Raw genomic sequence first — 12,849 nt, 5'->3', positions numbered from 1 at the left:
CTACAAAGAGTGAGAGTTTGATTTCTTCTTTGCCAATTCGGATGCCTTTTATTTCTTTTTGTTGTCCGATTGCTGTGGCTAGGACTTCTAATACTATGTTGAATAGCAGTGGTGAGAGTGGACATCCCTGCCGCGTTCCTGACCTTAGGAGGAAAGCTCTCAGGTTTTCCCCATTGAGAATGATATTTGCTGTGAGTTTTTTATAGATGACTTATGATATTGAGGTATGTACCCTCTATCCCTATACTCGGAAGAGTTTTGATCAAGAAAGGATGCTGTACTTTGTCAAATGCTTTTTCTGCATCTATTGAGAGGATCATATGATTCTTGTTCTTTCTTTTGTTAATGTAATGTATCACGTTGATTGATTTGCGAATGTTGAACCAACCTTGCAGCCCAGGGATAAAGCTCACCTGGTCGTCGTGAATAATCCTATTGTACTGTTGGATCCTATTGGCTAGTATTTTGGTGAGAATTTTTGTATCCATGTTCATCAAAGATATTGGTTTCTAACTCTCCTTTTTGATGGGGTCTTTGTGTGGTTTGGGGATCTAGGTAATGGTGGCCTCATAAAACGAGTTTGGGCGTTTTCCTTCCATTTCTGTTTTTTGGAACAGTTTCAGAAGAATAGGTATTAATTCTTCCTGAAATGTTTGGTAGAATTCCCCTGGGAAGCCATCTGGCCCTGGGCTGTTGTTTGTTGGGAGATTTTTGTTGCCTGCTTCAATTTACTTAGTGGTTATAGGTCTGTTCAGGTTTTCTATTTCTTCCTTGTTCAGTTTTGGTAGTTTATACATCTCTAGGAATGCATCCATTTCTTCCAGATTATCTAATTTGCTGGCATATAGTTGCTCATTATATTATCTTGTAATTGTTTATATTTCTTTTGTGTTCATTGTGCTTTCTTTGGTGATATTATTTATTTGGGTCCTTTCTCTTTTCTTTTTGATAAGTCTGGCTAGGGGCTTATAAATCTTGTAATTCTTTCAAAGAACCAGATCCTAGTTTTGTTGATCTGTTCTATTGATCTTTTGGTTTCTATTTCATTGATTTCCGCTCTGATCTCTTATTATTTCTCTTCTCCTGCTGGGTTTAGGCTTTATTTGCTGTTCTTTTTCCAGCTCCTTTAGTTGTAGGGTTAGGTTGTGTATTTGAGACCTTTCTTGTTTCTTGAGAAAGGCTTGTATTGCTATATACTTTCCTCTTAGGGCTGCCTTTGCTGCATCCCAAAGATTTGGAATAGTTGTGTTTTCATTTTCATTGGTTTCCATGAATTTTTTTAATTCTTCTTTAATTTCCTGGTTGACCCATTCATTCTTTAGTAGGATGCTCTTTAGCCTCCATGTATTTGAGTTCTTTCCGACTTTCCTCTTGTGATTGAGTTCTAGTTTCAAAGCATTGTGGTTTGAAAATATGCAGTGAATGATCCCAATATGTTGGTACCTGTTGCACCTGATTTGTGACCTAGGCTGTGATCTATTCTGGAGAATGTTCCATGGGTACTAGAGAAGAATGTGTATTCTGTTGCTTTGGGATGGAATGTTCTGAATATGTCTGTGAAGTCCATTTGGTCCAGTGTGTCATTTAAAGTCTTTATTTCCCTGTTGATCTTTTGCTTAGATGATCTGTCCATTTCCGTGAGGGGAGTGTTAAAGTCCCCCACTATTACTGTATTGTTGTCGATGTGTTTCTTTGCTTTTGTTATTTAGTGGCTAAATAATTGGCTGCTTCCATGTTAGGGGCATAGATATTTACAATTGTTAGATCTTCTTGTTGGATATTCCCTTTAAGTAGGATATAGTGTCCTTCTTCGTCTCTCATTATAGTCTTTGGGTTAAAATCTAATTTGTCTTATATAAGAATTGCCACCCCAGCTTTCTTTGGGTGTCCATTAGCATTGTAAATGATTTTCCACACCTCACTTTCAATCTGGGGATGTCTTTGCGTCTAAAGTGAGTCTCTTGCAGACAGCATATCGATGTGTCTTGTTTTTTTATCCAGTCTGATAGGCTTTGTGTTTTGATTGGGGCATTTAGCCCATTCATGTTCAGGGTAACTATTGAAAGATACGAATTTAGTGCCATTGTATTTCCTGTAAGGTGACTGTTATTGTATATTGTCTGTGTTCCTTTCCGGTCTTTGTTACTTTTAGGCTCTTTGTTTGCTTAGTGGACCCCTTTCACTATTTCTTGTATGGCTGGTTTTCTGTTTGCAAATTCCTTTAGTGTTTGTTTTTCCTTGAAGCTTTTTATCTCTCGTTCTATTTTCAATGACAGCCTAGCTGGATATAGTATTCTTAGCTACATATTTTTCTCGTTTAGTGCTCTGAAAGTATCATGCCCATCCTTTCTGTCCTGCCAGGTCTCTGTGGATAGGTCTGTTGCCAATCTAATGTTTCTACCATTGTAGGTTACATATCTCTTCTCCCAAGCAGCTTTCAGGATTTTCTCTTTGTCTCTGAGACTCGTAAATTTTACTATTAGATGTCGGGTGTTGACCTATTTTTATTGATTTTGAGAGGGTTTCTCTGTGCCTCCTGGATTTTGATGACTGTATCCTTCCCCAAATTAGGGAAGTTCTCTGGTATAATATGCTCCAATATAACTTCAGCCCCCCTCTCTCTTTCTTCTTCTAGGATCCCAATTATTCTAATATTGTTTTGTCTTATGGTATCACTTATCTCTCAAATTCCGCCCTTGTGATCCAGTAGTTGTTTATCTTTTTCTCAGCTTCGTTATTTTCCATCATTTGGTCTTCTATATCACTGATTCTCTCTTCTGCCTTATTTATCCTGGCAGTTAGAGCCTCCATTTTTTATTGCACCTCAGTAATAGCCTTTTGGATTTCGACTTGGTTAGATTTTATTTTTTTTATTTCTCTAGAATGGGTGTCTTTAATATCTTCTATTGCTATTTTCATGCCCAGGTAGTATCCTTAAAATCATCATCTGAGTTCTAGTTCTGACATCTTACTACTGTCCATATTGGTTAGGTACCTGGCAGTCAGTACTGCTTCCTCTTCTTTTTGTTGAGGTGATTTTTTCAGTCTTGTCATTTTGTCCAGAGGAGAATAGATGAATGAGAGAACAAAATGCTAACAGGGTAACAATGAGCCCAGAAAAATATATCCTAAACACATCAGAAGAGCCCTGAGACTGGGGGAAAAGAAAGGGAAAGAAAGAAAAAAGAAGAAATAGATAAAAACAAACAAACAAAAAACATAATATGATCAAATATGATCAGGCTGGTTCATAGATCACTGCCACACACTAGATTTTGGGGGTATTTTGTTTGTTAGAAGAAAGTGCCTCCCAAAATTTTAAGGAAGGGAATTCTTGTATATGTACAAAATAAGGGTAAGTACGATGAAGGGATGGAGTATGACTGTGAAGATGAAAATTATAAAAGATTTTATAATAGGAACTGATAAGAAGTTGGTTGAGAAAAGAAAGAAGAGAATTTAAAAAAGAAAAAAAAGGGGAGAGAATGTGATCAGGCAGGAGACTAGAACAAAGCCATACACTAAAGATTTAGGGTATATTTTGATCTGTTAGAAGAAACTGTATCCCAAAATCTTAAAGAGAGAACAACTTATATATATATATACCAAAAATAAAGTTAACTACTATGAAGGGATAGAATATGACTCTAAAAATGAAAAATAAAAAAGATTGTTTAAAAAAGGGATTGATAAGATACTGATTGAAAAAGGGAAAAAGAAAAATTCAAAAAAAAATGGAGAGTTAAGAAAAAATAACTTTGAAAGAGTAAGGAATAATGGGGAAAAGGCCAGGAATTCTATGTGCAATATTCCCCTATCTCTGGAGTTCTGTCATTCTCACTGATCGGTAAACTTGGTCTTGGCTGGATGTTCTTGCTGATCTTCCAGGGGAGGGGCCTGTTGCCTTGGTTCCCAAATGTCTTTCCCGGAGATGGAATTGCCCCGCCCTTGCCGGTCTGGTCTAAGTAACCAGCTCGGCTTTACTCTTGGTAGTTTTTGTTCCCTGCAAGCTTTCTGTACAGCTTTGGAGGACGAGAGTGAAAATGGCGGCCTCCCATTCTCTGCCCTGGAGGAGCCGAGAGCTCGGGACCCCACTCCCCAGTTCGCCCCCAGAGAAAAGCAGTCAATCACTCCCGTCTCCCGGTCTCCGGCCACACTCCGTGCTCACCCGGCCTGTGACTGAGCGTTTCTTTTTTTTTATTGTTATGTTAATCACCATACATTACATCATTAGTTTTTGATGTAGTGTTCCATGATTCATTGTTTGTGCATAACACCCAGTACTCCACGCAGAACGTGTCCTCTTTAATACCCATCACCAGGCTAACCCATCCCCCCACCCCCTCCCCTCTGGAACCCTCAGTTTGTTTTTCAGAGTCCATCGTCTCTCATGGTTCGTCTCCCCATCCGATTTCCCCCTCTTCATTCTTCCCCTCCTGCTATGTTTTTTTTTCTTAACATATATTGCATTATTTGTTTTAGAGGTACAGATCTGTGATTCAACAGTCTTGCACAATTCACAGCCCTCACCCTAGCACATACCCTCCCCAATGTCTATCACCCAGCTACCCCATCCCTCCCCCCCCACCTCCCACTCCAGCAACCCTCAGTTTGTTTCCTGGGATTAAGAATTCCTCATATCAGTGAGTGACCGAGCGTTTCTATCTCTGGCAGCCAACTTGGTGTGGAGTCTCCAAATCCAGCAGATCCCTGCGGTGCACTGCTGCACCACTCCTCCCGGGGGAGGAAGGGGAATCTCCCCGGACCTGCTGTTTCTTGGGTCCCTGCTGGAGGAGCAGTGTTCTGACTGTGCCGGGGATTACGATCTATGGCCCCCTCAAGTTGAGAGCCCGTGCTTCGGCTCTGTCTGTGCAGCCGGCTTCCCCGCTCCGATACCTGGGAGCTATTCTGCACTCAGGCACCGCTGGTTTTCCTGTGACCCCGAGTGTCCTGAGACCACACTATCCCGCGAGGGTCCCACCCCTCGCTTAGGCACTGGAGCGACGTCCCTCAGCTGAGCCGGCTTCTAAAAGTTCCGATTTTGTGCTCCACTGCTCTATCACTCGCCAGAAGCGGCGGACGGAGGCCCCCTCCCCCGCCCTTTATCCTCCGGAATATCGCCTCGGATTCACTTCTCTGCACGTCCTACCTTCCATTAAGTGGTCGCTTTTCTGTTTAGAGAGTTGTTGCTATTCTTTTCTTTGATCTCCTGTTGAGTTCATAGGTGTTCAGAATGGTTTGATTCCTATCTAGCTGAATTCCTGGGACGAAACGAAATTTAGGTGTCTTACTCCTCTGCCATCTTCCTCCTCCCTTCCTAGAAATCTTCTGTGGTGCCTTTAATATTTTCTCTCTCTTTGTTGAAATTGTCACTTTGGTCATGCATTGCTCATATGATCTTGGTGAGTAACTTTGTAATTGTTATTTTGAACTCTCTATCAGATAAATAACTTATTTCCATTTTCATGAGATCAGTTTCTGGAGATTTACCTTTTTCTTTTGTTTGGAACATATTCCTGCCTTTTCATTTTCTTTGATTCTCTGTGTTGGTTTCTGTCTATTAGCTAAAAAGCCACCTCTCTCAAGCCTTGAGACTGGTCCTGTTTAGGAGATGAATCTCATCAATCAGTCTGGCCTGAGCTCCAGGTTCCCTCAAATCTTTATGATTTTCTTTGTATGGTTGAGGGTGTGCCAAGATCCATCAATGGCCCCATGGGAATGATAGCAATTAGCACCTAGATTCATGTTGATTAGAAGGTGGACCTTCTAATATAAGAGAACAGCTGGGAAAAGTAGAGTCAAACTCCTTCTGGGGAGAAAGTGAGAGACAGGTGTTTCTGCCTTCTCCTTCTGCCTGGATGTATATCCATGGAGTTTTCTCCTGAGCCTGTTTAAAAACTGCTTCTTTGTTTGGTATAGCCCTGTGGGACTTGTGAATGCAAAACCCATTGGCTGTCAGAGTCAAGTGATCTGGGGGCCCAACCTTTGGGCACTAGGTACAAAAGCTAGTGTGCCAGACATGTATAGAAGATTTTTCCAGAGAGGCACTGCTGACCTCGTATTGTTGGAGTGTGACCCACCAGCTCTTTTGGGTTCCAAGTGGGATTGCAGTTAGCACCTAGATATATGTTAATTCCAGTGCTGGCTTCGGCAGCACATATACCAAAATTAGAGTCCAAATCCTTAGGTAGCAGCTTGTAAAGTATGCAGGAAGACCCTTTTCAGGGAAAGGCTAGGAGATGGATGGTTTTGCCTGATCCCTCTGTGCTGATCCCTGGGAAGATAGCTGTGGTTAGTGCTCCTGTGCCTGTCAGCAACTTCTTTTTCTGTTTGTCGTAGTCTGATGGGTCTTGTGAATGTAAGGTCTGCTGGGTCTCAGAGCTAGGTGCTTTGGGGGCCTGCCGCCCAGGTGGGAGCCTTAAAAGTTGGGACTCCAGATGTGTGGTCCAAACCCTTCACTCCTTGGGGAGAAGTTGGGAGTTGGGCATTCCCTCCTGATTATATGGTGTTGTGCCTGGACAACACCCATTTAGATGTGGGTATTTTCTCTATCACCAATGTGCAGGAGTCAAACAACTAGTTCTGAATTTCTCTAAGAGGGAATTTCTCCATGCGGTGCTGTACATTTGTTGCATCTCTGGGAGGAGGAAAATTCAGGAACCCTCTGTATTGCCATTTTGGTAAAAAAAAAAAGAAAACAAAAACTTCCTTAGTTTCTTTATTAATTTAGTTGTTATAGATCATTCGTTTTTTTTTTTAAAGATTCCATTTATTTATTTGACGGAGAGAGACACAGTGAGAGAGGGAACACGAACAGGGGAAGTGGGAGAGGGAGAAGGAGGCTTCCCGCAGAGCAGGGACTCTGACGCGGGGCTCAATCCCAGGAACCGGCATCATGACCTGAGCCAAAGACAGACGCTTAATGACAGAGCCACCCAGGTGCCCCTATATTTTTATTATTATTATTTTTTAATTATTTTATGTGACAAATATTCATTCATTCAATGAATGTTATTGAATACTTTTCTAGATGCTGTAACTACAGCATTGACTCAAATAGAAAGACGTTCTGGAGCACACATTTTGGTAGCAGAGGAGACAGAAATCAGTAAACACATAGCTATATTATATATCTTGTGATAAGTGCTACAAAGACAAATGTAGTCAGGTAAGGGGGATTAAGAGTGAGAAGCAAGAGTGCTCTTTATTTATTTATTTTTTAAAGATTTTATTTATTTGACAGAGAGAGACACAGCGAGAGAGGGAACATAAGCAGGGGGGGAGTGGGAGAGGGAGAAGCAGACCTCCCGCTGAGCAGGGAGCCTGACGTGGGACTCGATCCCAGGACCCTGGGATCATGACCTGAGCCAAAGGCAGACGCTTAACGACTGAGCCACCCAGGCGCCCGAGGGTGCTCTTTTATAAAAGGTCTCTGGGGAAGGTCTTTCTGGTAAGGAAATGTTTGAGTGCAGATTTGGAAGATGTGACGGAGCGTGAGGTGTGTGGATATATGGAATGAAATGGAGGGAGAGCATTCTAGGTGGCTGGAGAAGCAAGCGAAGGCCCCGAGAAACCCCTTTTTGGTTTTTCTAAAATGAGGTATGCAGGAAATTTCAGCTAATAGCTGATGGCTGTAGAAGGCTTTTCATGTGTCCTCTCTCTGGTTGGTAACATAAGATATAGAGACAGATTCATGTAGCACCTGAAATAAGCTTTATCATTCAACAATAAGTGCCAAGACTGAGGAGAGCAGGAGAAACTATTGTGTTCTCTTGATTTTTGCTGATGGCAAAAAAAAAAAAAAAAGAAAAGAAAAGAAAAAAGTAATACCTTCACCTTCTTTTTGTAATCTTAAAAAGCACTGTTACATCATGTAATCATATTTATGTTCAAAAATTTTATTTGGGGCGCCTGGGTGGCTGAGTTGGTTAAGCGTCTGCCTTCAGTTCGGGTCATGATCCCAGGGTCCTGGAATCGAGACCCACATTGGGCTCCCTGCTCAGTGGGGAGTCTGCTTCTGCTCTCCCCTTGCTCCTCCCCTCCTGCTCATGCTCTCTCTCTCAAATAAATAAATAAATAAAATCCTTAAAAAATTTTTTTAGTCATCATTTTTATTTATATATATGTATGTGTATCTGTCTATCTATCTATCTGAGGAAATATGTAAGCAGAATCCAGAGAGACACTATTTCATTTTACTTTGTATATGTTTTGTATAGAACAAGAGTAACATATATGAATGGAGCTGGGAGGTAACATTAAATGAGTGAATCAGGCTCAGGCATAAAGCAGTAAGAGTCGTGGAGGAATGGCAAATTGGAGAATTTATTTACCTGTATAAAGGGAAGAGCTGTTACTTTGATTGTTGCGTGTGCCTGGTTTTGAACTTATGTTCTGATTTTTCAAGAAAAGTCAGAAATTTGCATTTTATGTGCTATCTCCTGCTTTTTAAAAATGTTGGAAACTAAATAACATTTGAGGACACTCTTCAGGCCAGACAGACTATTCATGTAGGTGGGAACTGTCCCTCAAGTTACCAGTTTGCAGTCTTCCGGTGTACAAGATCATAAATAATTTTTATTTCTTCCTTTTCAGGGGATACTATCAATCTCATAGTAATAAATTGCTGCAAGATTTCTGACTACAAAGGATTTTAACATGTCATTGTACTCTTGCTCTCCCTGCATCATGCTGACTATGACTATTCTTACCATTTTAGGGTATGGTCAGACAGGTCCACTGTCTCAGCGAGCTGGTTATGATGCTGTTGCCTCTGCTGTTTCTGGTCTGATGCATATCACAGGGCCTGAGGTAGGTATCATTCTTTAGAATATTCATAAATTTCCCCCCTGTTTATTCCAAAGGGATTTCTCTATTAACTAACCTATAAGCTTAAGTTTAAGTTAATTTTAAGAAGAAACTAGGGAAAGTGAATTCTTATTGAAAATGGAAGTGTTTATTACAAATGTACTGGAGGTTATATGTCAATATGGCCCCATGGAAAATAACAGTTTCTATTTTAGCAAGAAGCAACAGATCAATTGACGAACACTTGATCTGTTTTTGTGTTATAATTTTGCATTTGTATTATAATTATTCAAGCTTGATATAGGCACCTGGGTATGACTTCTGAATATTCCTTCTGTGAAGCAGAATGGCTGACTAGACCAGACTGTAGATGCCCATTTCTTTCAGAGTACCTTCATGTGGCGTGTATACACAGTGGAGGGTCTCTTTTTCCCTCTGCAGTATTAATAACTAGTAATGTATTTTATTTTATTTTATTTTATTTATTTTTTATGTATTTATATTTTATTTATTTTTTATTATTCTGTTATGTTATTAACCATTAATTACATCATTAGCTTTTGATGTAGTGTTCCATGATTCATTGTTTGCGTATAACACCCAGTGCTCCACGCAGACCGTGCCCTCTTTAAGACCCATCACCAGGCTAATCCATCCTCCCACCCCTCTCCCCTCTAGAACCCTCAGTTTGTATTCCAGAGTACGTCGACTCTCATGGTTCATCTCCCCCTCCAATTTCCGCCCTTCGTTCTTCCCCTCCTATATTTCTTTTTTTTTTAACATACAATGTATAATTTTTTTCAGAAGTACAGATCTGTGATTCAACAGTCTTGCACAATTCACAACGCTCACCATAGCACACACCCTCCCCAATGTCTATCACACAGCCACCCCATCCCTCCCACCCCACCCTCACTCCAGCAACCCTCAGTTTGTTTCCTGAGATTAAGAATTTCTCATATCAGTGAGGTCATATGATACCTGTCTTTCTCTGATTGACTTATTTCGCTCAGCATAACATCCTCCACTTCCATCCACGTCATTGCAAATGGCAAGATCTCATTCCTTTTGATGGCTGCATAATATTCCATTGTGTATATATACCACATCTTCTTTATCCATTCATCTGTCGATGGACAGCTTGGCTCTTTCCACAGTTTGGCTATTGTGGACATTGCTGCTATAAACATCAGGGTGCACGTACCCCTTCGGATCCCTACATTTGTATCTTTGTGGTAAATACCCAGTAGTGCAATTGTTGGATCGTATGGTAGCTCTATTTTCAACTGTTTGAGGAACCTCCATACTGTTTTTCAGAGGGGTTGCACCAGCTTGCATTCCCACCAACAGTGTAGGAGGGTTCTCCTTTCTCCGCATCCCCACCAACATCTGTGGTTTCCTGACTTGTTAATTTTAGCCATTCTGACGGGTGTGAGGTGGTATCTCATTGAGGTTTTGATTTGGATTTCCCTGATGCTGAGCGATGTTCAGCACTTTTTCATGTGTCTGTTGGCCATTTGGATGTCTTCTTTGGAAAAATGTCTGTTCATGTCTTCTGCCCATTTCTTGATTGGATCATTTGTTCTTTGGGTGTTGAGTTTAAGAAGTTCTTTATAGATTTTGGATACTAGCCTTTTATCTGACATGTCATTTGCAGATATCTTATCCCATTCTTTTGGTTGTTTTTTGGTTTTGTTGACTGTTTCTTTTGCTGTGCAAAAGCTTTTCATCTTGAAGAAATCACAATAGTTCATTTTTGACCTTGCTTCCCTTGCCTTTGGCGATGTTTCTAGGAAGAAGTTGCTGCGGCTGAGGTCGAAGAGGTTGCTGCGTGTGTTCTCCTTTAGGATGTTGATGGACTCCTGTCTCACATTTAGGTCTTTCAACCATTTTGAGTCTATTTTTGTGTGTGGTGTAAGGAAATGGTCCAGTTTCATTCTTCTGCATGTGGCTATCCAGTTTTCCCAACACCATTAGTTTTTTAAAAAAGGGATTGATAAGATGTTGGTTGAAAAAGGGAAAAAGAAAAATTGAAAAATGAAAAAAAAGAGTTAAAAAAATTAACTTTGAAAGACTAAAGAATCATGGGGAAAAAAAGCCATGGATTCTGTGTGCAGTATTCCCCTAGTGCTGGAGTTTTGCCGTTCTCATTGATCGGTAAACTTGGTCTTGGCTGGCTGTTCTTGCTGCTCTTCTGGGGCAGGGGCCTGTTGCCGTGGTTCCCAAATTCCTTTGCCGGAGGCGGAATTGCCCCGCCCTTGCCGGTCCGGGCTAAGTAATCTGCTCGGGTTTGCTCTCGGGAGCTTTTGTTCCCTGCAAGCTTTTGGTACAGCTTTGGAGGAGGAGAGTGAAAATGGCGGCCTCCCGATCTCTGCCATGGAGGAGCCGAGAACTCGGGGCCCCACTCCTCAGTGCACCCTCAGAGAAAAGCAGTCAATCACTCCCGTCTCCCCGGTCTCCGGCCGCACTCCGTGCTCACCCGGCCTGTGACCGAGCGTTTCTATCTCTGGCACCCGACTCGGTGTGGAGTCTCCAAACCCAGCGGATCCCTGTGGTGTGCTCCCGCGCCGCTCCTCCCGGAGGAGGAAGGGGAGTCTCTCTGGATCTGCCGCTTTTTGGGTCCCTGCTGGAGGAGCAGTGGCCCGATTGGGCCACAGATCACGGTTTATGGCAACCCTGAGCTGAGAGCCCGCGCCTCGGCTCCGTCTCTGCTTCCGGCTTCCCCGCTCTGATACCTGGGAGCTCTGCCACACTCAGGCACCCCCGGTCTTTCTGTGACCCTGAGGGTCCTGAGACCACACTGTCCCGCGAGGATTCCACCCCCTGCTTAGCCACTGGAGCGACGTCCCTCAGTGGAGCCGACTTCTAAAAGTTCCGATTTTGTGCTTCGTGGCTCTAGCACTTGCCAGAAGCGGCTGACAGAGGCCCCCTCCCCCGCCATCTATCCTCCCGAATATCGCCTCAGATTCACCTCTCCGTACGTCCTACCCTCCAGAAAGTGGTCGCTTTTCTGTTCAGAGAGTTGTTGCTATTCTTTAATTCGATCTCCTGTTGAGTTTGTGGGTGTTCAGAATGGTCTGATCCCTATCTAGCTGAATTCCTGGGACCAGACAAATCCAGTTTTCCTACTCCTCTGCCATCTTGCTCCTCCCTTCACTGTAATGTATTTTAAAATTTGTTACTTAAAGCCTCAGGTGGAGTTGTGTCTGATTGTTACATACATTTAGCTTCTGACAGTGGGAGAATTCTTTGATTTTATAGGAATCTCTCTTTATTAATAATAGGTAGGAAATTTCCTAAAAAGTATACAGATGGCTAAAATGTGTTTGCTTGCATTGAAGACTCTTAGGGAATGGACTCTTTGAGAAAACAGTAAGAATGGCATGATAGTTAAAGGAAAGTGTGAGAGCCTAATAAATAAAAATAATGAAAGACACTCATTTCCAAAACAGCTTGGCTTGGTAGGTGTAAAAAACTTTTTCCACTTAGGTGTTTCTTCCTCGAATCACTTGTGTCAGTGAGTTCTTTAGGAAATACGGCTGTGGTTCTGGGATGAATGGAGGCAGAGGGACTTCAAATCTTTTGCAGCCTTTACTTCTTTTTGTTAATTTTAAAGCAGCTTGTGGGATGTTGGTGACTTGAAATATAAGTATTTGTACTTTCATTGTCTGTTTCATGTTTGTGAGTCTATGAAAAAAATGTGTGACTTTTCCTTAAAATATTTAAGGGTGCCGGGTTTCTTTCCATCCGCTGGGAGAATGGAGCATGGATCTCTCTCTCTTTGCTCTATCCCATAGAAGTGCTTGTGTGTACAAGACATGATTATTGTGAGCGGTTTTATTTTAAGAGTGCTGAACTCAACCGTGAATATGTGAAAAGATCTTGGGCTGTTAAATTTGTATATTCACGTGTTAAAATGAATTAGCTCAGCAACTGCTGTTGTGATGGATTACTGTGGTTCCTTTACTCTGCTGCGCTCTGCCCTGATGGAGTTAACCACACAGTGGTCATTTGTCAGTCACTCACAGCCTTTCTCTCTTC

General features: G+C 41.9%; 1 protein-coding gene across 1 annotated transcript in view; it reads left to right on the top strand.

The window, feature by feature from the left end:
- The window catches only part of SUGCT (succinyl-CoA:glutarate-CoA transferase), a 417,779-nt gene that overhangs the window by 112,865 nt on the left and 292,065 nt on the right, over positions 1-12,849 (top strand). Inside the window, exon 7 of the mRNA XM_028108970.2 lies at positions 8,720-8,811. Within this exon, the coding sequence (XP_027964771.2) occupies positions 8,720-8,811 (92 nt within the window). The remainder of the gene's footprint in view (positions 1-8,719; positions 8,812-12,849) is intronic.

This window comes from Eumetopias jubatus, unplaced genomic scaffold (genome assembly GCF_037043125.1).
Source record: "Eumetopias jubatus isolate StellerSeaLion01/CBP00866 unplaced genomic scaffold, mEumJub1_p1.0 scaffold_14, whole genome shotgun sequence".
Taxonomy (NCBI): domain Eukaryota; kingdom Metazoa; phylum Chordata; class Mammalia; order Carnivora; family Otariidae; genus Eumetopias; species Eumetopias jubatus.
Note: the sequence above shows the minus strand (reverse complement) of the source record. Positions and strands in the feature narration are given on the sequence as shown.